The sequence below is a fragment of the Marmota flaviventris genome, chromosome 3, assembly GCF_047511675.1.
Source record: "Marmota flaviventris isolate mMarFla1 chromosome 3, mMarFla1.hap1, whole genome shotgun sequence".
NCBI lineage: Eukaryota > Metazoa > Chordata > Mammalia > Rodentia > Sciuridae > Marmota > Marmota flaviventris.
The window spans coordinates 168,510,289-168,535,784 of record NC_092500.1 but is presented as its reverse complement, the minus strand read 5'-3'; the positions used below and the strand labels follow the sequence as shown (position 1 = coordinate 168,535,784).

Here is a 25,496-nt window from a genome sequence, read left to right as displayed (position 1 = left end):
CCTCTTTTAAGAGCTCTGCATGGCTTGGTTCACAACAGCCTTGTTGAGGTAACCCCTTGTCTGTTTGGTGAAATCTTTGACCTCTTTCTCAAATAAGATCTTTCAATGCATAAACAGCAACAACAGTGGAAACACAAAGGAAAAACCACACATTTTAAAAGACATTAAAAGACTTGCATTAGTAATACGTTTGCTTCAGTATCAGCACAGTTAATGGCCAGAGGCTGTAGCAAGTCAACATGCACTACAATTTTAAGGTGGTGATGATAGCACAAATGACAACTTGAAAACGTCGGCAGGGACTCTAAGTGCTATGGAAACATGAGTTGGAAAGTCACAGCTCCTGCTACTACTACTGCAGTTTTATTTATTTATTTTTGGCCTATATTCACAAGGGGAGGAAATAATAGATGTTGGAGAAAGGTGAATAAAAAGGAAGGTGTCTTTTTTTTTCCCCCCCAGTCCAAGTTCTCATGTGCCATGTTGGTTTCACCACTTGTATCTCAGCTCCCATCCTTCGGCCATGGTCATCTCTGTGACTGTGGGGCCCAGCACTCCATGTTTCTCCCATGGACAGCTGGCCCCTGAGTATGCAGGACTAGCCAAAGAACAAGCAAGAGGGAGACCGAAGGCTGGAGGAGAGAGAAGCATCCTGTGTTGTGTTCTTCGACTGCCGGCACCATGCAAACAGTGTGTCATGGTTTGGATGCGAGGTGTCCCCCAGAATCTAATGTGTGAGACAATGCAAGAAGGTTCAGAGGACAAATGACTGGGCTTTGAGAGCCTTGACCCCATCAGTGAATTAATCACCTGATGAGATTAATTGAGTGGGAACTGAAGGCAGGTGGGCTGTGGCTGGAGCAGGTGGGACATTGAGGGCGTGGCTTTGGGGTATATATTTTGTATCTGGTGAGTGGAGTCTCTTCCTGACCATCACGTGAACTCCACCATGTTGTTTCACCTCACCTCAAGTCCGAGGAATGGAGCTGGCTGTCTATGGACTGAGACCTCTGAAACCGTGAGCCCCTGAATAAACTTTTCCTCCTCTACAGTTGTTCTGGTCAAGTCTTTTAGTCACAGCAATGAAAAAAAGCTGACTGAAACACAGTCGTATTCCATCTTATGGTGGCATGTGATTCCAGGTAACGGCCAGGTATTTCCACACTTCCAGAACTAGCCTTCTGGTGTCCGCTCGGGGAGCCCAGCAGAGCTGGGCACTATCTTCTTGGCAGCCATAGCGAAGAACCAAAAACTGGGTGGCTAAAAACAGAAAATTTCACCTCATAGTTCTGGAGGTTGGAACTCCAAGATGAACGTGTGAGCTCTAGAGGACAATCCTCCCTTGCCTTGTCCAGGTTCTGTGGGCTTTTCTGGGCTTGTAGATGCCAAGAACCACTCTGGACACACATGGCCCTTTCCCTGTGTGTCTTCACTTTGTCTTTCCTTTGTGTGTGTCAGTCTCCGTGTTCAAATTTCTCCCTTCTTTCAGAACGCCGTCATGTTGATCATCAGGCCCCCCCTGAAGACCTTATTTGAGCTCAGTTACTCTGTGAAGAACCTACTTCCAAATAAGGTCACTTTTAGAGGTACCAAGAGGTAGGATTTTGACATACTTTTTTTTTTTTTTTTTGTGGACAATTCAACTATAGTGTAATCCTCCCACAAGGTCTGGGTCCCAGTTCTATGGAAATATTTTCCAAGCTTCTAGATACCCTTGTCCAATCTTCTTTGCTTTCTGCACCCTGGGTTACAAGCTGCTTCCTGCAGCCATTATCTGTGTTATTATCTCCCTGAGGTCTTTCAGGCCTCTAATACCTGATCAGTCGATTCCTTTATCACATCCTTTTTGTTAAGATAACTGGTGTGGCTGGGCAAGATGACACATGCCTGTAATCCCAGCAGCTCAGGAGACTGAGGCAGGAGGATTGCAAATTCAAAGCCAGCCTCAGCACAAGTGAGGGGCTAAGCAACTCAGTGAGACCTGTCTCTAAATAAAATACTAAATAGGGCTGGAGATGTAGTTCAGTGGTTGAGTGCCCCTAAGTTTAATCCTTGGTACCAATAAATAAATAAATAAATTAAAAAATAAGTAAGAACTGGTGTGATTTACTTTTCTAAGGGAAGTCTTACCTGACAAAGACCCCTTCAATTTTCAACACAGACCCCAGGATAAGGGCTTCTAATATCTCAAATGTTTATGTAGTACACATCTCAGGCAAGGTCCAGGGGTTCTAAGGGAGGGTTTCTCCTGTCAAAACTCAGACTTTTAAGTTTCCACGCCCCATTTTCTTTCTTTTAAATGTCTCAGTTATTTCCTTATTGTGTCCCCATAGCGATGCTTAAATTGAAAGTGACCTCAGGGCTAGTGAGAAAGGGGGAAGCTGGGGTGGGGTCTGCCGACTTGGAGGAAGGGCACCCCTGGGACTGTGGCAGGGAAGAGAAGACCATGGCAGCTGGGCCTGAGAACTGACTCTCGGAATTCCACAGGGGAAATGCCTTGGTGCCCTTTGACCTAGTAATCTTGCTTCTAGAAAGTTATTTTAGGAAATAGCCCCAAAGAAAAAAATATCTAAACCCTTGAACTCTTCCCAGAGGTACAGAGGACAAGTTGCTAATGCTGATGGCATAGGCCACAGATTCACGGGGTCACCCGCAGCACTGAAGGACCTCAGCCCCTGTCTCGGAGGCCCCCCGATGAGTTCTTAGTTCCCTCCCTGTGCCTCATGTGCCTGGAGACTTCTGTCCTGGCCAGCCTGCTCCTGCAAGCCCTCAGCCTGGAACCCAGTGGAGGGGGACCTACTCCTGTTCCCGCTGCTCCTGTCTGTGGGCCGTTCTCGTGGGCATGGCAAGCCCTGCTAATGCTCCCCCACGTCCCCGACCCATGGCCACCGTGGTTTCCACACCTGGACCAGGAAGTGACACTACTTTCCTGGGTCTTCTAAGACCTTTCCTCAGAAAGACACTTTCCACGTTGGCTTGTTCACCTCTCTTTACAAAAGGTGAGAGCCACTGCCCCAGATTCTCTGTAGGACAAACACAGCTTCTTCCATTTTTCTGTCTTCTGACCCCTGTCTCTTTCCCTACTGGCTGCCATTTCATGGGAAGAGTTGCCTGAAATTCACCAGTACCTCATCCTCCATCTTCCCCAAGGCTCTGGTCTCTGATCCTGAACCGAGATCTGAGTTGTACGCTAACATGCTCATCACAGTGTTAAGTCCAATAGGGAAAACGGGAAGTTATCTGAAAGTCCACTCCTAGAGAAGCACTGGGCAGTGGTGATGTCTAACCCTTTGAGAGACATGTAGAGCCCATGACAGTTATGAAGGCTCTGTGCCACATAAAAAAGTGATTCTGATTTAATTTTAAGTGATAAAGAGAATACCTCATACCACACACTACCATAACTACAGCTGCATAAAAATGACATACGCCTGTGAAAAGAATAGAAAATGACATAAAACAAGTGGAAAACAGCAGGAATTGCAGTATTGATAGTGTGGGTCAACTTTTCCCTTTATTTAGAGTTCTATTAATTCATCTGTAAAGTCATTTGTTTAAAAAAATCTTAAAAAAAGTAATAGAGGGTTTTGAGATCGCCTTTACATATACCTCAGGTCATGTCTGAGAACCAGGAGGGGGATCCACCTCCTCAGAGATGTGAGTCGACCGTGCTCTTCTCCCTGAGAGCATGTCCATTCTGGAATTCTAGCAGCTGTGCAAATGGTCCATAATGGTGACGTGTAGTCCCAAGGCTGCAGGAAGGAGGGGTACTAATGCCTCACTGTTGACAGTCTGTTCAGGTTGCTATTTAAAAATACCCAAACTGAGTATTTTGTGAACAACAAACATTCATTGATCTCAGTTCTAGAGGCTAGGAAGTTCAAGGTTAAGGTGCCTAGCAGCTTCACTGGGTGTTGAGGATGGGCTGCTTTTAAGGGAGTGCCTTCATACTGCAGCCTCACATGGAAGAAGGGGCAACCACAGTCCCTTAGGCCTCCTTTGTAAGGGCACTATTCCCATTCATTATGGTAGAGCTCCATGTCTTAATCACACCCAAAGTCCCCACCTCTTAATATCCTTATGCTGGGAGTTTGGTTCCAACATAGCAATCTGGGGCAAGCCAACATTCAGAGAATGACAGGAGTGTTGGGGACAGGGCACCAGCCACCTCACAGATTCCTTCTTCAAATCCATCTGACTTGCTGCAGCTTGAGGAGTCCTTGAAGAGAAAGCCACCTGATGAGATTAGTGCCCTGGTGTGGGTGCCATTGCCTGCTTGTTATGCGAGCTTAGTGTCCCCTTGGAGCCAGCTAGGGAAACTATCCACTCTGCTGCCCCCAGGGCCTGGTTAACTCTGCCACACCCACAGACAGTGGGAGAAGTCAGAGCTGCTCCAGGAGATGGGGTCCACTAAGGACTGCAGGCCCTCCCTCTTCTAGGAACCATCTAACTGCTCCATTTGGTTAGACAAATCCATGTTTGGGCTTTTCCCTTTGCCAGGAAACATGGACTCATGGGTCTCTCTGGACTGGCAACCTGAATCTTTGCACTGCCCTCTGCTACGGATGGTGGTTCTGCCCTTCTGTGTCAGTACCCTTGGTAGTGGCATGGACAGCCACGCTGGGCTGGACCCTGAGAACACTGAATCTCACACACCAGGGGCCTAATCCCAAACCCATGGCTTCAGACTCCAGAAATTCCTGGAGTTTTGCTTTGATTTCCCACAGGCTTTGCTAGGCCTTTGGATTCTGTTTCACCTTGTCTGTTGGGACCTAGGTAGCTTCTGTGTATCTTGTACTTTTTATAGTTGCCCCTTGCCTCCCAATACAACCCTGGGGACATGAAGGGGCCTGAGCCACCTGGGCTGTTCCTAGCTAGCCTCTTTGTCTCCTTCCCCTGTCCAGGAACTCAAGTGGACCCTTAGAAAATGATGCTTCTTTCTGCGGCGCCGGGCGACACAGGGCACATAGCACCTGCTCTGAGAGTCTTACTGAAAACTTTTAAGTCTTCAGTTGGTTCAGGGGTGTGAAGTTATTTAAAGGCTTTGGGTGAAACTGCAAAAATCTTGCTATTTTAAAAGTACTTTGGCCACCGTGCTCTCAGATCATATGATTTGTCATAAAACTCGTGCAGAGAACTCATGACAGGTGCTTCAACCCCTCTCTGAGGTCACTGTGGTTTGGGGTGAGAGGAGCTGGAGTCAAGATCCAGTTTTGCCACATTCCAGGTGGTGACTCAGGCCTCCAATTTCCCCATCTGTAGAATGGGGATAACGATGACACCTGCCTGCCCAGGTTGTGGTGAGGATCCAATGAGATGTTGAGAAAGTGTGAGGAAGAAAAATAAATAGATAACCAAAAGCAGTTGCCCTAATTATTAGTCCAGCGCATCCGTTGCTGCATTAATTACAGCGCCAAACAGCCCAGGTTGAAAGGACATAGAAGACTGTCTGCAAAGACTGGCTGGAGTCAGTGAAGTAGAGTCCCAGGAAGGACTGGGAGCATCACAGGTGGCAGGGGAAGGATTAGAAGCCTGGGGAGGGATTGACATGGGGTGGACTTTTGGCTCTTCATAAAGTGGCAGAAGGGTTAACAATAGGGACAGTCAGTCTTGCTTTTGTGCCTGAGATTCCAGGACAGATGTCAGCCCAGGGCCTCAGGAAGCAAATAAAGAAGCCAGCTCCATAAGCAGCAGAGGGAGTCCGCTGTCAACCAGCCGTATTCCTTCTAGCCGTCACAGTTCAAAATCACAAGCCCTGAAGCTAGGGTCTCCAAGCACCTCCTGAGAAGCCATCTCTTGCCTTGCCTTTAAGCCCTTCACATCTCCTCTGGGGGATGGGCTAAAATCACCTCTACCAATCTGGTCCCTTAGTGGCGGCTGTAAGGAGAGGGAGCAGTCAGTGCAGGGGTCACCAAGGAAGTGGCCAGATTCCAAGCGGTATGGCTGACTGCACTCAGGTTCCCAGTGGACCACAGGGAGGAGACCCCACTTTGATGTTTGCCCAGGGAGACTCCAGAGCCAGCAGGAGATTGGGATTCTTGATTAGGTGTCCTTGTGACAGCTCTGCCTTGTTTCAGTGATTTTTGGTAGACTGGGCTCCTTGTAACTGCATGAACTTGTGTTCTCACCTGTAATAGGTTGTTAAAGATTAAATTTAAAACATACAGTAAAAAACGCACTAATTAGTCAATAAATAGTAGCTGTTATTGACATCATCACGGTCAGCCACACCACTGTGCGCCCTGCCAGAGTCCTGAGCCAGCAGGACTTGGTCTGTGTGTGAGGCTCTCTAGCTCCACCATCTGGCAGGGGAGTGCAATGAGTCTTGCTGCCCAAGACCCGAGCCTGGGTGCTGGGGATCAGAACAGGAAGTGACTTGCTTTGAATTCATGCATTCTTCTTCCCCTTGTTCCCTGTCCTTCATGATGATCCATCAAAGATCTGGATTTCTGCTTGTTCCTTTGTAGAACACTCCAGTCCCCCACGAGGCTTGCAGGCACTCCTTTGGCCAGAGCCCAGAGTGCCCCATTCCCCAATCCTCAATTCCTGCATCTCTGGCTCTCAGGAGAGACAGTTCTGCTGTCTTGGGAGAGAGCTGGAACTTGGTGGGCCTTTAGAAGGGTTGGTGGGTGATCCTAGATGTCCTGCTAGCGTGGGACAGTCCTATACAACAAAAAGTGGTCTTGGGTGATTTTCAGAGGTCCTGCCCAGACTTTCTTGCATTATTCATTCTCAGAGTTAGCACCCAGCTCCATCTATGTATAAACCAAAAGGTCTTTTTTTTTTTTTTGCAAGATTATTTGGATACTTTTTATTATATAGAAAACCTATACAACATAATATGTGCCATTTTATTTTTTTTAAGTGAACAGTTTCAATGGCATTAATTATATTTGCAATACTGTCCAACCTCACCACCACTTATTTCCAAAACATTTTCATTACCCTCAACAGAAACTGTGTACCCATTCAGCTGTACTGTCACTGCCCCTCCTCCTGGCCCTGGTTACCTCCAATCTGCTTGCGGTCTTTGTGAACTTGCCTACTCTAGGTATCTCACGTGAGTGGAATCATACAGTATTTGTCCTTTGTTTCCTCAAAAACATTACCAAGAATTGCTCATTCTTACTGGAAAGACCCATGACCAGTGACAGAACTGCATACACAGAGTTCAAATCATTCATAATATATATATGCCTCAGCCTATTTATACAACAGGCTGCATACATTTGAGTCCTTAATGTTTTCTGATGGAACTGTGTCCAGATGTTCATAAATTGAAATACATACTATTTTTTTTATGTTTTACATTTATTCTTATTCCAAAGTTAAGACAGTACTTTTTAAAAAAACATTATGTGCAGGTAGCATAAATGAGTGGTAAATTTGACTTTCGGAAAGGGGGCATAACAAAATACTTATTACAAACAGGGGCATTGGGCCCAGTGGGGCTGAGGATCAGCTTTTATCTTTATAGTCACAAAGAATCAGCCCTGAGGGAGCAGGTCCCTGGGAGTGAGGTGTTGCTGACCACCTCAATTACTGCCTTAACTTTACAACCTGATACTACCAGGCCTCCTCCCTTGACCACGCAACTGCTCGACCTGGTGACTCTTGGTCACAACCTGCCTATTATGGTCTGGGCGGTGTAGCCAGGCAGGAATTTCTGCTTGTGTCCTCAGTGTTGGGCATTGCTAAGACTTATTCCTAGCTCTCATGATGGGCACCAGAAGCATACACAAGTTGAGATCAGATGCTTTCTAGGCACTTAAAATTGAAGCTATATTTTTAGCATTCAATAAAACGGCGGATTCTAGCACAGGACCTGGGCATCTCATAAAATGAGAATTGGGACCATGCTGTATTTACTTTCCATTCTTGCTTCTGTTTGAAGTGCATCTGGTTGGGAACGTTCAGATATTGATTTTTTTTTTTTCAGAATAAAAAGGCAGGAAGTGTTATAGAGATTATTTCCTAACCAATCGCCTCTTTATTATTCACACTTCCTGAGATCAGTCCCAACGTCTTTCTTGAGAGTATAATACCACAAGATTTTAAATAAGCTCAAATTGGTTGCTAAAATCAAATGCAGATGTGTTTGACTTAACCATTTTTTGACTTTTTTTGGTGTCCCCATTCACTTTCAGTAAAATATTCAATAAGTTACAGTATGTATTCAACACTTTATTATAAAAGAAGCTTTGTGTTAGATGATTTTGCCCAACTATAGGCTTAACCAAGTGTTCTGAGCATGTTTAAGCTAAGCTCAGGGCTATCATTTGGATTGTGAATGTTCCCCCAAGGGTCACCAGCCTGTGGTCCTATTGGGAGGTGGAAGTTTCAGGCAGTGGGGCCTAGCGGCAGGAAGTGAGGTCACTGGGTAAATGCTCTTGAAGGGGATATGGAGACCTGGCCCCTTCTCGTCTCTCTCTCTGCTTCCTGGCCACCACGAGGAGCACAAAAACAGCTGTGCAGTCTATTTCATTCTACCTGTGCTCCCACCATGGTTCTGTGCTGCAGGCCCAAAGCTAAGGCCAAGTGATCATGGAAGAAATCTGCTGCAACCACGTCCTAGAAGCCTTTCCTCCCTTTAGGCTGGTTGTCTCAGGTGATGGAAAGCCGGTGCACTAGACTAAGCGGGGATGTTTGGTAGAGTGGGGGGTATTAAATGCATTTCTAATTTACTTTTTCAAATTATAATGGACTTACCAGGACATAACCCCTAGTAAGTTAAGGGGTATGTGTGTGTCATGGGGAGCCTTTGTATTTGTGTGCTTGTTGCACTGTTGGGAGGATATAATGTCCTCTTTGGCCACACCACCCTGGAGACCACCTGATCTTGTCTGACCTCAGAAGCTAATCAGGGTGGAGCCTGGTTAGTACCTGGAAGGGAAAAGGATGAAAAGTCACACCTGGATAAAGCAGTCTTCACACTCCCTCCGCAAGCCAGTGTTCCTTCCCTTAATACTTTCTATCCCTGTGGTTGGAGCTGATGCCATACAGATGAATAAGATCCTCAGCATCCAGGAGCTTGACGCCCCACACAAGAGGCCATCGAGCAAAATTGAAGGTGGCAGTGACCCCCACCCATCTGCTCAAGTTCTTGAACAAGTACCTAGAGTGAATCAACAAAATCTCAGTGTCACAGAACACAAAAGAGATGTTGGAGGCAAAGAAATGTCAAGAGCAAAGTACATTTGTGAACTAGGCTAATTTGGTTGTCTACAATGGAGAGGTCTTTTTGGCAGATATCATTAGCTTGGGAAATTTCAGGTGAGGACTTTTGGCTCTCTCTGGAACCTTGCTAGCATGCTCCAGTGAAAACATACACAGACGAATCCCCCAAAGTGTTAAAGGCTTATTAGTAAGGAGCACAAATACAGTCATGCAATCTATTTAATTTGTAATTTGGTCAAGTTCCAACTCTGTTCAATCCTACCTTGTAATAGGTGTCTCAATGAGGCGAATGGAATTGTACTTGAGTGACAGGTTTCAGCCAGTGTTCTAGGATGAGGAGATAGAGTCTTTTGCTAATGTCTCTCCCAGGCTTGACAGTTCTAAACCCAGGGGACCACTCTGAAGTCCTGGGATGACCAAATTCTTATACCCAGTTCATACCAATCCAATATGTCTAACCCACTTGTATATATCCAATACCACACGTCATTGATTAAAAGACCATTTTTAGCATCATGTGTTAATTCATAAATACTCCAGTGCTGAGTGAATCTAACAAGAATTATTTGCAGTAGCTGTCTTGGGAGTACAGGCTTCTAGTTCTTGAGCATGTTAACTAACAAACCCTGGGAGGTATATTTGTGACTAAGGAGCTTCAAACATAAACTCACTGCCCCTAGGATGCTGAGAAAAACCAGCAAACACATTCTTTCACACTTCTAGGCTGAAATATCTTAAAGTAAGTGCAACAGCTATCAACCCATAAGGGGCCTAGTGATGACTCCTGAGGACTCTGACCCAGAGAACTGAGTTGGGATGTGTCCACAAGAAATTAGCTCAAAACCCACTGAGCTGATAGGGCTGATGGATGTGTGCTATAAGAGTTCAATGCTGGTGATCACAGTTGAATACCTTAATTTTTATCCCTTTACTTAAAAATAATTATAGATTCCTGGAACTTGACAAAGATAGTATAGGGTACTTTATCTTGCAATGCAGTACAAAATGAAAACCAGGAAACTTACATTATTACAACTTTTTATATAGTTCTGTGCCATTTGCAATTAAGATACAGGGCTATGCCACCCCCAGATAAAGCACTCCCCCATCAGTACTTCCAGGGGACAGTGAGAAGGGGCATCTCTCCTGTACCCCTGTAAAGTCAGACTCCCCCTTTACTTTTTTGGCAACCAGTAATCTGTTTTCTGTCTGTACAACGACTGTATACACATGGGATCATACAGTAGCATATGCGGTTTTTATCTCACGCTATAATTATAGTAATCAAGCCAAAGCTCTGGCTTGGAGAGCAAGTTCAGCTGTTGTTGAGGCTGCTTCCGGCTCAGAGTAGTAAACACATGTCATCGGTAGAGATGAGGCTGGTTCTTGGGTTCTGATTTGCCATCGCGCTCACAGTTCCTCTCAGTTGCCAGGCCTTGCTCTTTAGAAGTTCTTTAAGGACACCTGGGAGGTGGAGAGATTAGTGCTGCCCTTCAGAACTCGTCTGTCCACTTGGCCTGCCCCCAAATGGAGTCTTGCTGCTCTGAGGTTGGTGGATGTAAAACTGTGAGCAAGTTTTAGGGGGATGGATGCCGAAAGATTATTTGGCTTGCCCACCTCTTTTCTAGCCCATGTAGTTAAAAAGTAAAACAAGTGAATGCAGCCAAGTGTCAGGCAGATCTTGGGTCCTCCTCGGTCTATGAAGTGTTGCAAAATGGCCAGCAGGGGAGGGTTATGTTGAAAGCATACTTATATTACGAGAAACATACTTAGATTAGGAGAAACCACTTAATCAGAGGGAAAGCTGATGTTGATTTCAGAAGACATGAAACCCCAACTTCCAAATAACTCCTCCATTATTTTAGAGAAGCATCCATAATGCCGCCTTTGGAAAATTAGGTCAACCCTATTATTGCCGTCTCCTAAGAAGTTCTGTACCTTGGGAGCTACTGTGAAAAAAGAATTTCAATAAGACTGTGTCAAAGGATTTCAAAGGAACGCCTGTGACGGGAACTCTTTTACTCCTTAGGTGATGGCCATGGTTCCAAAATGCAACATTGGGATCTCCTTGGGAATTAGAAACTCTTGAATTCCGAAGACTCTTCCTCCATAGGCCTGATGGGGACTGACAGTCTGTTGCCGCAGTCTGGCTGGGCACAAAATAACCTAGCCGCCACAAAGCCTTGAAGGTTCAAACAGCAACTCTTTATTCCTGAACTCTCACCGGCACTCTGCACACACTTCCCGGGAACACACTCCCTCCACTGGATTCCGTGCACCAATTCTCCCACTCAATGGGAACTCCAAAGTAGCGGGCGACCGCAGCAGGATCCGCCCTAATCCCGGTGGCCCTATTCCCAGCAGGATCCGCCCTAATCCCCAGAGCCGCCCTAATCCCGGAGTCACCCTATTCCTGGAGCAGGGTCACCTTTCAACCATTCCCTCTGGCAAAATGCCAGGCATCATTCCGACTAAACTGTGGCTCTCAACAGTCTGTCTGCAGGTAGATATGATCACACACACAGGGCTGGGTACATGGAAGGGAGGGTTGGTTTTTAGCTCTTTAGATGAAATAAAGATGTTCTCCTAGAACACCTTTATTTATTAGACACCAGCAAGTATCTGTTCTCGTCCAGGTCCTGCATGGGGAGAAAGTAGGTGTGGGCCAGCTGGAAATAAAGGCTAGAAAAATAATATTAAGAAATAAACACAGATGATGAGAGCATATATTCAAAGCCGAGGGCGTGAGGGGTGGAAGAGATCAGATGGGTCTGATCCTAACCAAGGGAAAGAGCTGCGGAGGCTTTATTTATAGCGAAACATCAAAGGGATTCAGTGAGGAGCTTCTTGAGGAAAACAGGATGAAATGTGGAAAAGAGGCTGTTTGGGGCCTGGCAGCTTACGCCCATCTCCAGGGGACTGTGTGTGAGCCTAGGGCTGTGAGCTAAGGCAGGGCGCCAGCACGGCCCAGGCTTTCTTGAACCAGGGATTTTCACCTAGGAGTTCCCAGAAAAGCAGCCTCCCTGCCTTATGACGGCTCAAACAAACCCACAGTTCACACACGGAAGCTTCCAACAGTCTGTGACCCTCCGGTCCTCTGATACAGGATGAGTGTGTTCTTCTCCCCTACTCTCACCAAAGAAAAGATATGCTGGTGTCCTGACTTCTCAGAATGTGACCTTGGAGGGTCTTCACAGTAGTGATCAAGTTGACAGTGAAGTCCTTAGGGCCACAGTGTACCATGATGGGTGTCTTTAGGAGAGGGGATTAGAACACAGGCTCCAACAAGCAAACCTAAAGATGGTCATCAAACACACATTTGATCTGTGTGTCGGGCTGAACTGGGTCCCCTCCACCCCGCCCAATCCATGTGCTGCCGTCCCAGCCCTCAGTATCTCAGAATGTGAACGTAGGTTGGAGACTGGGTCTCTCTCTGAAGAGGTGATTAACCTGAAACGAGGCCGATTGGGGTGGTGTGTGTGTGGGCTACCCCCGGTCTGACTGTCCTTAAAAGGAAACTTGGGCACACAGTCAGGGGTGCACAGGCACAGAAGGAAGACGGTATGAAGACACAGGGAGAGACGGCCATCTGCTAACCAAAGAGAGGCCTCAGGAGAAACCCACCCTGCAGAGCCCTCCTCTTGGCCTTCTAGGCCTCAGAACTGAGCAAACACTTTTGTGGTGTTTAAGCCACTCATTTGGTGGTGTTTTGTTAAGGCAGCTCTACGTCTAATACATCAGCAGAATCCAGAGTCTGGCTGGTGTATTTTGTTTTGTTTTGTTTTTTTTAAATATTAATTTTTGGTTGTCGTTGTTCACAATACCTTTATTTAATCTATTTATTTATATGTGGTGCTGAGAATCGAACCCAGGGCCTCACACGTGCTAGGTGGGCGCTCTGCCGCTGAGCCATAACCCCAGCCCCTTTGTTTTTTTTAGTTTTAAGAATGAAAATGTTTATGATCTTCACGTAGCAAGGGTAACAGGAATAATATTTTGAAATATCAAACTTAGAAGTTTCTCATACTCCATAAATCACACACCCCCACAGGCCTCCACCGTTAAGGTGAAGCCATAAACTGCCGGGAGGGAGGTGGGAGGGCAGTGTCGGGAATAAAAAGCTCATTGATGCACTTTGATTTTCCAAGCTGGCTTTGTTGATGCCATACTAAAATAGCAGTTTTAAAAGCCAGGCTGTATGGAGAGAGAAAATGTTTATTTTCTGAAGTTTTAAAGCTCCTTTTATTCATGGGGACTTAGAGTTGGTATTAGGAGGTGCAGCCCGAGGTAAAGAGAACTGGGGTCTTTTCCTAAGGGAGGTGCTGACTCTTAGGAGGAGAGAAAGGAGAGGTCAAATAGAGACCTGTGTCCTGCTCCTTCCCCAAAAGAGGGCCTGTTGGAAACGTGCTGGTGATTGGGGGAATCCCAGAGAAGTCATTTTGGTCCCTGCTTTTCCAGGTACAGACTGGAGAAATGTCAAGTCCCTGAGAAGGGGGGCATCCAGTATTATGCCAGCCAGAAGGTAGCTTAAAGAGGGCTGAAGTGAAGACAGGGAGAAGAGAGACATCACGTCCTGTCCCCGGGCTCTTGTGTGGCCGCAAAATGCTCCAGAGGAGCAGGTTAGCTGAGCTGAGGGCCTGGACACTGGCTGTGAGGCCACCTCTGGGACCCTGTGGCAGAGGGTGAACAGCCAGGTCAGGGCTGAAGGAGGTCACTGTCAGGACCCAGAGCAGTCTCCACAACAGTGAAGCCAGAGCCAAGATGGTGGAGTTGGGAGGAGGTTCCTGCAAAGGACCAGCCCACCACTGGCTGTGAGACCTCCTTCCCTGAGCCTGAGCTCAGATAAGCCTTTCCCCACACTATCTGAGGGCCAGAAGGCGGTGGGAGAGGGCAGAAATCTTGAAAGATTATTTTATCAGAAAGATAAAAAATGTCAGCCAGCCAGTGCCTAAACCGGAAGAAGCAGAGATATATTTAATTGACAAGTCTACCTTTTTCCTCTCTGACCCCTTCCCATTTCTTTTTCAAGGAAAAGTGGTTCATAGTTACAAAACACAAAGAAGTAACCTTTTCAGGAGCTTCTGAATACATTGGACAGGATTGTCTTCCTGTGTGACTTCTCATTTATCAAAGGCTTTTGACTCACTAACTTTTGCCACATGTTTCTGAACTTCTTTTAGGCCAATAAAATTAAAACAGGGGGATTATTCCTCTGATTCTTGCCTTAAGATTCAGCTCTGTGGTGAGCTGTTACTTGGTTTTCATGTATCCTTATAAAATGCAAATAACATTTTGATTTTTGTTGTTGTTGTTTATTTTAACGGGCTCACAGGAGTTAGCAAACTTTACCTGGAAAGAACAAGCTAGATATATTTTTGGCTTTCTGGGCCACATGGTCTCTGTTGCAAATGCTCCATTTTGACCATATACTGTAAAAGCTGCCATAGACAATATGTAAAGGCATGTGCCTGGCTGTGTTCCAATAAAGCTTTATTTATAGACACTGAGATTTGAATTTTATATAATTTGCACATGTCACAAAATTGTCTTTTGATTTTTTTTTTCCTCCAGCCATTTAATATATGTAAAAATCTATTTTAAACTTGCAGGCTGTACAAAGACAGTCAGGGAACTGGTTTGGGCCCCAGGCTGTAGTGTGCCACTCCCTGGGCTAACATTTAACATGCAAACATTTCATATATAAGCTAATGCACTTTATGGCACCCCTAAGTTTTTAGAAATGAGATAGAAGATATGATTTGGGGGAAGAAAGGGGATTAAAAAATATCCATCGCCAGTTTTGGTCTAAAACTGAATTATTTTATTCAAAAAAGTAAATCAGATGTGTTGGGATAGTGTGATTTCCTTTTGATGAAGGCTATTTTTGCCAGTGGTGATGTTAGAAAATTCTATTTTGATGAGGAAATGATGAGATCACTGCATTTATCATGGCCACATGACGCCTGTGATAACTAGCAACCTTTACCAGCAGCCAGGCCTCAGAGGACTGGTGACATTGAGGACTGATTGATTTCTTTAATGCTATTTAACTCCTTATGCTGCTGTTTGTAGTATGAAAAGCATATTGAGAGAGAGAGAGAGAGAGAGAGAGAGAGAGAGAGAGAGAGAGAGAGGCAGAAGGTGGTCGTGGGGGAGCTTAAGGACTGTCTTTCTCTCTCTACATGAAGGAAACCCATCTTGGCCTTGGTTCAGTTTTCCCTGTGAAGTCTGCAGGCCAGCAATATTTATTGCTACTGCTCAGCCCATGGACTCCCCACCTGAGTAAAATTGGCTGCAGTGATTAATTATTAGAGACTGAAGTGGACAGTAATATGGCCCCAGAGTCTCAGGAAATCACAGAGATAAAAATTGAGTGAGTGTCCACCTACAGCAGCTAGGAAGTGGCTGGAGGAAGGATGTATCAAGAAGGGGTGGGAAAATGCCACCCGGCCAGGAAGCTTAATGTAGCTCCAGCTGGTCCCTGGAGTGCAGCCACCCCTTTATATTTCAGTCAATTTTCCCCTGAAATTGCACTGAAGAGCAATCTTTGAGAGGTTAGGAGACTTATTCTTTTAAATGGGAAAAATAATAGTGCTTTCCTGGCCACCCAAAGCCTCACTTAGTTTTATTCTGAAAATTTGAAAACACACTAAAATCCTGTTGTGCACACACCCCTGTGAAAACGCATTGAAGAAAATAAAGGCATTTAAAGCATCAGTTACACAACAGCTAGTGAAATCATGAGTGGGTCATTTTGTAGGTATTAGACAATATTACTGAGCCGTAGCAGTTATGAATTAAACTTTCTGCTGACACCATGCAGTGAACATGATCAGTGATCTAAGTCAGTGATGAAACAATATGCTACAGTATTCACAAACCCATCGAGCCTGATCCAGTCTGTCAGTGCCCCTGGGTTCCCAGGGGACTCTCCCATGGAAACCAGGAAGGCCTCAGCTCCTAGGAGAGTGTGGCAAGTTGGTAGCATCTGCATCCTGCAACCCGGGCTCAGGGGTCACTTGATCTTTATGGGTCCAGACATGCACGTTCCTAATAGTAGCCTTCAGATTGGGATAGTGAACTTTGGGTGAATATATATATATATTTTTTTTTTTTTTTTTGCAAAAATGTAGCATATTTTCTGGATAGTGGTAAGTTCAGATAATGGTACCCGTGTTGTGTAGAAAAAGAATAAGATAAAAACATGCCAATCAGCAGAAACCAGCACTGCCAATCAATGGAAGGCCTGAATTTGGAGGTTTCTACTAAGAACAAAGTCAAGGCAATCACCTTGAAAGTAAATGACCCACCTAGGCTCCACCTCCTGCCATCAGAAATAAGGACAAAAACCTCCTGGTCCTCACCCTGGATCAAAAACTCAAGTCCTGAGCCACCTGAGGAAGGTGGAACATCTCCCTAAGGTGCTGTTGAAGGTAACAATAGCATGCGCCATTGCAGCCCCTGGAGCCTCACTTCCTGTTAGTACAGTTCCTGAGCAGCTCTCAGAGGCAGGCGGAAAGTGTGTGTGTGTGTGTGTGTGTGTGTGTGTTTAGACTCAGACTCAGAAATCTATACAGGTTGCATGCTTTGGGGTGAATTCGGCAGCCTAGGGACAAAACCCAACAAACCAAACCAGAGCTTTCCCCAGTTCTTCCTCCCGGTGCCAGACAGGCACTTCTTGTTTCCTGCCTGCTCTTGTGCTTACTGTCAATGCCAGGCTTTGGGTGATAATGATGTACCAACGTAGGTTCACCAATTATAACAGATGGATCTCTCTGGTGTTGTTATTATTAGGACCATTCTAAATAAAACCAATCCTGATGTGTTCTAGATAAAAATGGTTCTATTTTAAATGTCTGTAACTCTGGGCAATAATAATTAGAAAAAGAGGGCATTTTTTTCCCCTATGCCCTTCAGGCAGTGCTCCGTAGACCAAGACATGGTCACTGACATAGTCTTGCAATTTAAGTAATGACTTTCTGCATCTAATGAACAGGCGGAATGAGAGGATTTTGAGGACAGTGAATATACTCTGGTTTGATAATGGTGGAGATATGTCGTCCTAGATTATACTTCCATCCAAATTTAGAGCAGGTATGCCACCAAGAGTGGACCCTCGTGTCAGCTCTGGACTTGGGGTGATAGTGATGTGCAGCGTAGACTCATGGATGGTCACCTACGTCCACAGGGCGGGGTGTGTTGAGAGTGGGGGTGGCTGTGGGACTGGGGGTGTGGAAACTGTTTGCCGCTCTGTCTTGCTGTCAGCCTAACACTTCTCTAAAAATAGCGTCTAGTTATAAACAAAGAATGCATATTATAGGAGGTATTTTTATTTCAAGTAATTTTATTTGATTTTGTTTCATTTGTTTTTAGTGGTACTGGGCACTGCCCATGCAGGCAGGCGCCCTGTCCCTGGGCCACATCCCCTGCCTGGCTGCTCCTCTCAGGGTCAGACCCTCTTTCCCCCTCCTTGTCCTCCCTTTGGTGTCTCATGCTGTGGCCTCATTGCTCCCTCTGCCTGTCTTCCCTGCGTCCTGGCTCTGTCCTGGTGGCTGTGAAGGCAGCTCCGGGTTCCCAGCCCTGTGGGTGCTGGAGGGACGTCAGGCCCTGAGACACCGGGCCTTCCCTACCGGTTCTAACTTCCCCTCCCTGCAAGCCGCAGACCTGCCAGACTCCATCAGAGGCCAGCTTCCAGAAAAGTGTGAGATGCAGAGAAAAGTCAGGCTTTAGGGACAAGGAAAAGTAAGAGAAAACCCTGTGCTGAACCACATTTGTGAATTTGGACATCTGTCCCTTAAATGATTTTGTGGGTTTTTCTTATTACTATCAAATTAATACTTTTTTTTTGTGTGTGTGGTGCTGGGGATTGAACCCCGGGCTTTGTGCAGGCGAGGCAAGCACTCTACCAACTGAGCTATATTCCCAGTCCTCAGTGAATACTTATTAAGGAAGATTTGGAAACTTTTGCAAAAATAAAAAAACCACTTTATAATCCCACCATCAAGGGATAGTCACTGTTCATATGTTAGTTGAGGGACTCACACCTATCTTTTCCTCCACTGTTAAGCCCATATTTATATTATTATTCATTTAGAACTTGAGAATGTTCCTATTTTAATCACTTAAAAACAAAGATATGATGATTATTGAATAGATTTTAAGGGAATAAACCAGAATATTAACAGTAATTAAGTCTAAAAAGCAGAGTTCTATTTTCTTTGATTTTTAAATTATATATATATACACACACACACACACATATCTATATAATATATATTTATTAGTGTATTTTAAATATAGGGAATAATGGGTTTCATTATGGCATATTTGTACATGCAAGTGACATACTTTGATTATAGTGTTTAGAACTCATAGTGAATGTATATTACTTCTATAGTTAGAAAAAATGATTTTTAAAATTTTATAAAATTTTGTATGGTACATGCTGTTTTATGCTGCTATAACAGAATGCCACAGACAGGGTAATTTATAATTAAGAGAAACTTATTTGGCTCAGAGGTTTGGAGGCTGGGAGGTCCAGGATAGAGAGGTGGCCTAGGGTGAGGGCCTTATTGGCCTCGCCCCACAGCAGAAGGTAAAAGGGCAGGAGAGCCCTGCAGAGAGCATGAGAGGTTGAACTTGCAGTCTCAAGCCCTTTTGTCAAGGGCATGAACCTGTCCATGAGGACAGAGCCTTGGCCTAATCTGCTGTCAAAGATCCCACCTCTTGACACTGTTGCATTGGGAATTGCACACACACGCACACACACACACAAGTGGTTTCTGGAGACACATGCAGACCACAGAAGCTGCATGATCTTAATGGCACATAAAACCTACTCAGCAAAGGGCCGAAGGCCAGAGTCCAATAGGACATCGTGTCTGGGAGGTGAGGTTCTTGGACTTTTTTCCTTCCTTCTACCTTTTTGTATTGTTTTGAAGTTTATAAGGAAGCAAGACACATTAAAAACATATATTGAAGGAGCTTAGTTACCTGTAGGAGAAGCAGTTTTGCAATGGTGGGTGAGGATTTTTAGGGTCACCCTAGCTGGTGCAGCCCAAGGGAGGCCCATCAGGTCACCTGTGAGGCCTCAGGAAGAGAAGGTTCTACCTCGGAGCTGGGTCTCAATCAGCTGCAGAGTTTCCACCAGGGGATTGGTTTCTGCCTTGACCAGTGGGAGAAGAACAGACCCTCCGATTGTGGCCACAGCTTCCTGGGATTCTATGGATAACCCCAGGGAAAGCATAACCCCAGATTCTGTGCCTGGCCACCCTGACGCAGCACCCAATTCCCAAATATGACCTGCAGTGGGAGACTGCAGCCCCTTCCCCCACGGGCAGTATTGGAAGGGAAAGACCCCCACCAACTGACCATGGCCAGGAGCTCTCCTCCTGCCGAGTGATGAGGATAGGTGTAACTTCAGGAGGTGGGAGTGAGGGGCAGGGGGATGGCTGAGGAGGTAAAGGAGCAACAGGTAAAGGAGCTCAGATCCAGAGCTGTGGTGGGCATTAGCCAGTGGCTGGGGATTGTGAAGCTGGTCCCATGTTGGTGTGCAAGGTTCTCAGTTACGAGATCTTATCGTCATAAGTGTGCAGGACACTCTATCGGGCCTCCCCCAGCACAGAGGCAGAAGGTGACAGCAGGCGGTGACAGCACGCAGGTGGTAATAATCCAGATGAGGACACAGGGCATGCGCTACAGATGGCGTCACTGCATCCTTGCTGCAGACCAGAGCAGAGGCTCCCTGCCTGCACTCACCTGAGGCTGTGCACAATATCACTGGGACAAAGGGGGTGTCAGGTGCATTGTGAATTCTGGGGTCCAAGAGGAAGAAGTGGAGACACAGGCAGGGGAATGACTCGTGCAGAGCCCAGGCCAGCAGAAAAGCCGAGAGCTGAAAGCCAGAGGCGCTGGCCTCGGTGTTCCCTGCTCATGCTTTTTCGCTTCTGCTGGTACCAAGTGGTGGGCGCTGCTGGAGGGAGGAAGGTTCAAGTACAACAGCAGGCAGCAAGAGAGGAAGAGCTGAATTATTCTCCCACTCCGGGTTCATGATAATCGTTGCCACTGGGTCTTACAAAGGACTCTGCAGAAAGCCCCTCCTGTTTGTAGAGTATAAAACAATGGCAATTCAAATTTCTGCCCTTATCTCTCACTGCCACACTGCTCCTTGGAAATGGCACCTGCTCCCCAAAGGAGAAGCCCTGGCATGTCTTTCCAGTTCTTCATTACAGTGCCTGCCCAGCCCTCCAGGAAAATGGCATTGCCTGCAGCACCCGTGGGGGTTCCCAGCACCGGCTGACGTCCTGGGGGAACGGAATTTGGAAAGGCAGGGCCACAGTGATGTGAAGGTCAGAATCAACATCCTGGGTCTGCCCTCGCTGGCCGAGAAAGGGAAAAGAGAAGGGTGGGAAGGGGAGTCTCCTCTCATGGTGTTCCATGAAAGAGGAGGTTCCTCTCCTAGTCATCCCCAAATACTTTGCTATTATGCTCATTGGATTAGTTAACAACCATTTATGCCACTTGCAATGTGTGGGGCACCAAGCTACATGTCAGAGTTGCAAAAAAATGAAAAGTCATGTCCCTGCTCTCTGTGAGCTATTCTCTAGTCCCAGGGTGACTTTGTGCTCCTGAGTGACTCTAGATCTCCTTTATCTCCTGCCATCTCTCTTCTCTCACTTTCTAAATCAACTCTGGAAGTGCAGGCGAGGGCTTGCCCAATATCAGCTGCTATCTATCAAGTTCCTATTACACACCAGCATGGTGCTGAGTGTTGAAGGTCTTACTTCAGTTATCACAGAAATATGAGGTAATGCTATGGTCACTATCTCCATTGTATACCCGAGCAACTGAGGCACAGAAAGATTGAGAAACTAGCCAAAGGACACACAGCAGACCTGGTAGAACCCATAGCACAGTGTTGTCCCCTCTTTCCTGAGCTGCAAATATGAGGCTCACAGCACAGGAGGCTGTGGGCTTGGCCAGCGGGAGGGACCCAGCCATGTACACACGACCTACCTGCTGGAGTGCACGTGGGGAGGACCCAAGGGGAGGCCCAGCTGATGTTCATGAAGTCTGTTGCCCAGTTTCAGAGTTAGTCATGGTGAAACAGGCAGTTGTGTTGGGAAATCCAGCCAGAGGTAAGGGGCAGGCACTGGGAGAGGTGGGCGTCACATGACAATGGAAAGTCTAGGGACAGGAAGTGTGAAAATCCAGCTAGTAACTAGGCAGTCACCAAAAGAAGGGAGGCAATTCTTGGAATGCCTCGACCCATGATTGATGCAAGACCTAAGGTGTTAGGGACTCAGGATCCCAATAAGTAGGGACCCTTTCCCTACCCAAGTCTGAACTTGGAGACAGGAATCAGGCCACAGAGGCCAAAATATCACCTTTCTCATTGATGATGCTGATGATATGGCTGAAGAATGAAGAATTCTATAGGTGTGGGGCGGCTTCCTAATATTGAACCCCAGGCTGGGGATGTGACTCAGTGGTAGACTGCTTGCCGTGCATGTATGAAGCCCTGGGTTCAATCCTAGACCAAAAAAAAAAAAAAAAAAGATATGCCTAATACTGAGTCCCAGAATAAGGAAGAATCACCCCCCAGCCACAGCAGCACTTATGACCCTGGGCCTCTTCCATGGGGGGCAACTCAACTTCATGATGAGGAAAAAATGATGTAGATCAGGACTCATTCTGTCTATGGGCAGCTGGCACTAGAGATGATGCTGGGGGCCGGGAGCTGCTCCAAGAATATGTGACATGCTTATTGCTCCCAAATAAATCCTCCCCACCCCGAGGTCTCACCAGTGGAACTTCCCCTGATCTTGTTCCCAGTGGGGTGTGTATGCAGAAGGATGATGTCCTTGCCTTTCCGCACCCACTATCATGGGGTCCTGGGGAACAGGACAGAGCCACCGTGGGGGAGAATCGGAGGCAGATTGAAGGCTGAGTTACAGAAACAAGGCAGAGGACTAGTTGCCTGATCTGGTGCAGAAGGCAGGGAGCCGATGACCTTGCTGCAAGGTGAATCTGTACACGCTGGGCCAAATCCCCGGCCAGGAGAAATCCCCAGTTGCATCAGCCTCCTGAATGGGCTGCTTTCTGTCCACCCTTGCCCCACAGCAGCTGGGACTTTCAAAACTGTGACCACAGTACTCATCTACCGAGTCCTCCAGGGCCACCCAATGTGGGGCCCACCAGGCAGCACTGCCTCTGTCCCGCTCAGCCCTCCCAACATCTCCTCTTCTCCATCTTTTTAAAGCCCCAACCACCCTGGCCTGACTTTGGTCCCTTGGATACTCCAGGGCTCAGGCCTTTTTCACCAGCCATTCTCTTGGACTGTGTCCACGTTATCAGTTGCTGCATAACGTGACCCCACGATTAAGCAACTTATCCGCCATTTCAGTATTTATCACAATAATTTTGTGGGTCAGGCATATGGGCAGGGCTCAACTGGGCCATTCTTCTATTCCACATGGCATTGCTCCGGTTACACGCTGGTGTTCAGTTGGTGGCTGATCTGAAAGGTCTGAGATGGCTTCACTCACATGCCTTTGCTCAGCAGGGATGTCTGTCAGGCTCTGGAAGGTTCTGGAAGGTTGGTTCCCGCTGAGCCGCTTGCTCTTTCCAGACAGTCTCTCAGGGTCTTTCTGTGTGGTCTCTCCAGCAGGGAAGTCACATTTTCATCTGGCAGCTCAGGGATCCCAGAGTGAGGGTCCCAAGAGATGGGAAGTGGGAGCTGCTGGTCTCTGCTGGCCTGAAATTGGCCCAGCATCAACCTGCCATGTCCTGTTGGTCAAGGCAGTTATGGAACTCGCTGGATTCAGGGGAGGGGCACAGACCTGTGTCAATGGGAAGACAGGTAATGAGTAATGGCCCTCTCTAGTTTGCTGCAGTCTGAGATGCTGTTCTCTCTCCCAGATGTCTGTGTGCCCAGCTTCCATATGACTCAGTCCTCAGCTCAGATGCCCTCACCCTGCCACTGTGTGTAAGCAGCATGCCACGCTGGCCCCCTCCTTCTTGTGTTCTTGCAGTGTCTGTCCCTTGTCCTGTCTTCAGGGCTCTCATCCCCTGAAATGTGAGCAGCATGTGAGCAGAGACCTGGTCTCAGTCACTGTCTTGGCCAAAGGCCTAGAACACTGTCTGGCACAGAGTGGGCCTACAGTGTCAAACAAATGAATGGTGGCAGAGCAGAGGGATGGGTTGATGGGGACCTATGACCAGAAACACTGTTTCTACAAAAGGTCCCAAAGTTCTGGTGTTCAGGCTAGCATTCCTGTTCCCCAGCTATCCCCCAAACCGCCCCCAGCAAGGGATGGAGCCTTCAGTGGTAATGGTGTATGGTCTGTGGAGAGAAGGGAGGCCAGGCCTACTGAGGCATGGAACTGGCAGGGGCTAAGTTAAAAGAGGGCATGAGGGCATTTTCTGTGCCCTGTGCTAACAAGGCCAGGCCCAAATAGTGTAGGCAAAGTTAGGTCTACAGTGTTGGAGAAAAGTCAATAGAGAGCTATTTCTCTTGCAGAGAAATGTCTGCATGCAAAGGAAAATGATAATTTAAATTTAATTTAAACTATGGCGGTTGGAGGGACGGCAGTGATCACACGTCGGCTGCTGGAAAGAACTGGATTCTCGTTTCAGATCACCATCAGAAAAGCTAAGTTTGCCTTACAGTAAGGATCAGGAGATCTGATCCTGTTTGCAGAACCATCCCTGATTACAGAGTCTTGGGCTGTGTCTCTCACTTCATCCTTCCAGATCATCCCAGAAGATCTGTAAGATTCCATCTGGGAAATCACTAGGAGTTCTTGGAAGGGAAAGAAGGGAGATTGTTGGTTGGAATAAAAACAGGGTTGAATGAGTTCCAGAAAGCAGGGTTCTCAAACTCGTGGACAACAATCTGCCGAAGAAGACAACTTTAAAAAACCAACTCGAAGCAACATGCAGACAGGTAAGATGAGAGGGGCCTCCTCAGGAAAGAAGAGAGCTGTTCCACAACCAAAGAATCTTGAGCCAGCTCTCCCAGGAAGATGGGGGGGTCGCTCTGCAGAAAACCCCCCTTCCAGATCTGTGAGGAAGACAAGAAAGAACAAACAGAAGACCCCTGGAAATGGAGATGGTGGCAGTACCAGTGAAGCACCCCAGCCCCCATGGAAGAAAAGGGCCCGGGCTGACCCCACTGTGGAAAGTGAAGAGGCATTTAAGAGTAGAATGGAAGTTAAAGTGAAGATTCCTGAAGAATTAAAACCATGGCTCGTCGAAGACTGGGACTTGGTAACCAGGCAGAAGCAGGTGTTTCAGCTCCCAGCTAAGAAGAATGTAGATGCTATTCTGGAAGAGTATGCCAATTGTAAGAAATCACAGGGGAATGTTGATAACAAGGAATATGCGGTTAATGAAGTTGTGGCAGGAATAAAAGAGTATTTCAATGTGATGTTGGGCACTCAGCTGCTGTACAAATTTGAGAGGCCCCAGTATGCTGAGATCCTTTTGGCCCACCCTGATGCACCAATGTCCCAGGTTTATGGAGCGCCACACCTACTGAGATTATTTGTAAGAATTGGAGCAATGTTGGCCTATACGCCCCTTGATGAGAAGAGCCTTGCATTATTGTTGGGCTATCTGCATGATTTCCTAAAATACCTGGCAAAGAATTCTGCATCTCTGTTTACTGCCAGTGATTACAAAGTGGCTTCTGCTGCGTACTACCGCAAAGCCCTGTGAGGGTCTACTGACCACTCACTATTATGTCTGGTATCTGTAAACACTTTCTGTTCTTAGTCCTTTCCTTGTAAAATTGATGTTCTTTAAAATTGTTAATGTATAACAGGGCTTATGTTTCAGTTTGTTTTCTGTTCTGTTTAAACAAAATAAAAGGAGTACAAGCTCCTTTCCTCATTTCAAAGTTGCTACCAGTGTATGCAGTAATTAGATAAAGAAGAAAACATTCAGTAGAACATTTTATTGCCTAGTTGACAACATTGCTTGAATGCTGGTGGTTCTATCCCTTTGACACTACACAATTTTCTAATATGTGTTAAATGCTATGTGACGAAACGCCCTGATTCCTAGTGCCAAAGGTTCAACTTAATGTATATACCTGAAAACCCATGCATTTGTGCTCTTTTTTTTTATGGTGCTTGAAGTAAAACCGCCCATCCTCTGCAGATCCATCTATGTTGTTCCTTAGGCATTCTATCTTTGCTCAAATTGTTGAAGGATGGTGGTTTGTTTCATGGTTTTTGTATTTGAGTCTAATGCACGTTCTAACATGACAGAGGCAATGCATTATTGTGTAGCCACAGTTTTCTGGAGAAGTTGAT

The 25,496-nt window shown here is 46.4% G+C and overlaps 1 protein-coding gene across 1 annotated transcript; it reads left to right on the top strand.

The window, feature by feature from the left end:
• The first annotated feature begins 23,753 nt into the window (after window positions 1–23,753).
• LOC114085724 (mortality factor 4-like protein 2) lies at window positions 23,754–25,078 on the top strand. Its single transcript, XM_027926956.2, has one exon. The coding sequence runs from the start codon at window positions 24,031–24,033 to the stop codon at window positions 24,895–24,897; it is 867 nt and encodes a 288-aa protein (XP_027782757.2). The 5' UTR covers window positions 23,754–24,030; the 3' UTR covers window positions 24,898–25,078.
• Window positions 25,079–25,496: the final 418 nt, after the last annotated feature.

Excerpts from the sequence above, each read along its gene's own strand:
- LOC114085724 (XM_027926956.2), top strand. The coding sequence starts at position 24,031 with ATGAGTTCCAGAAAGCAGGGTTCTCAAACTCGTGGACAACAATCTGCC.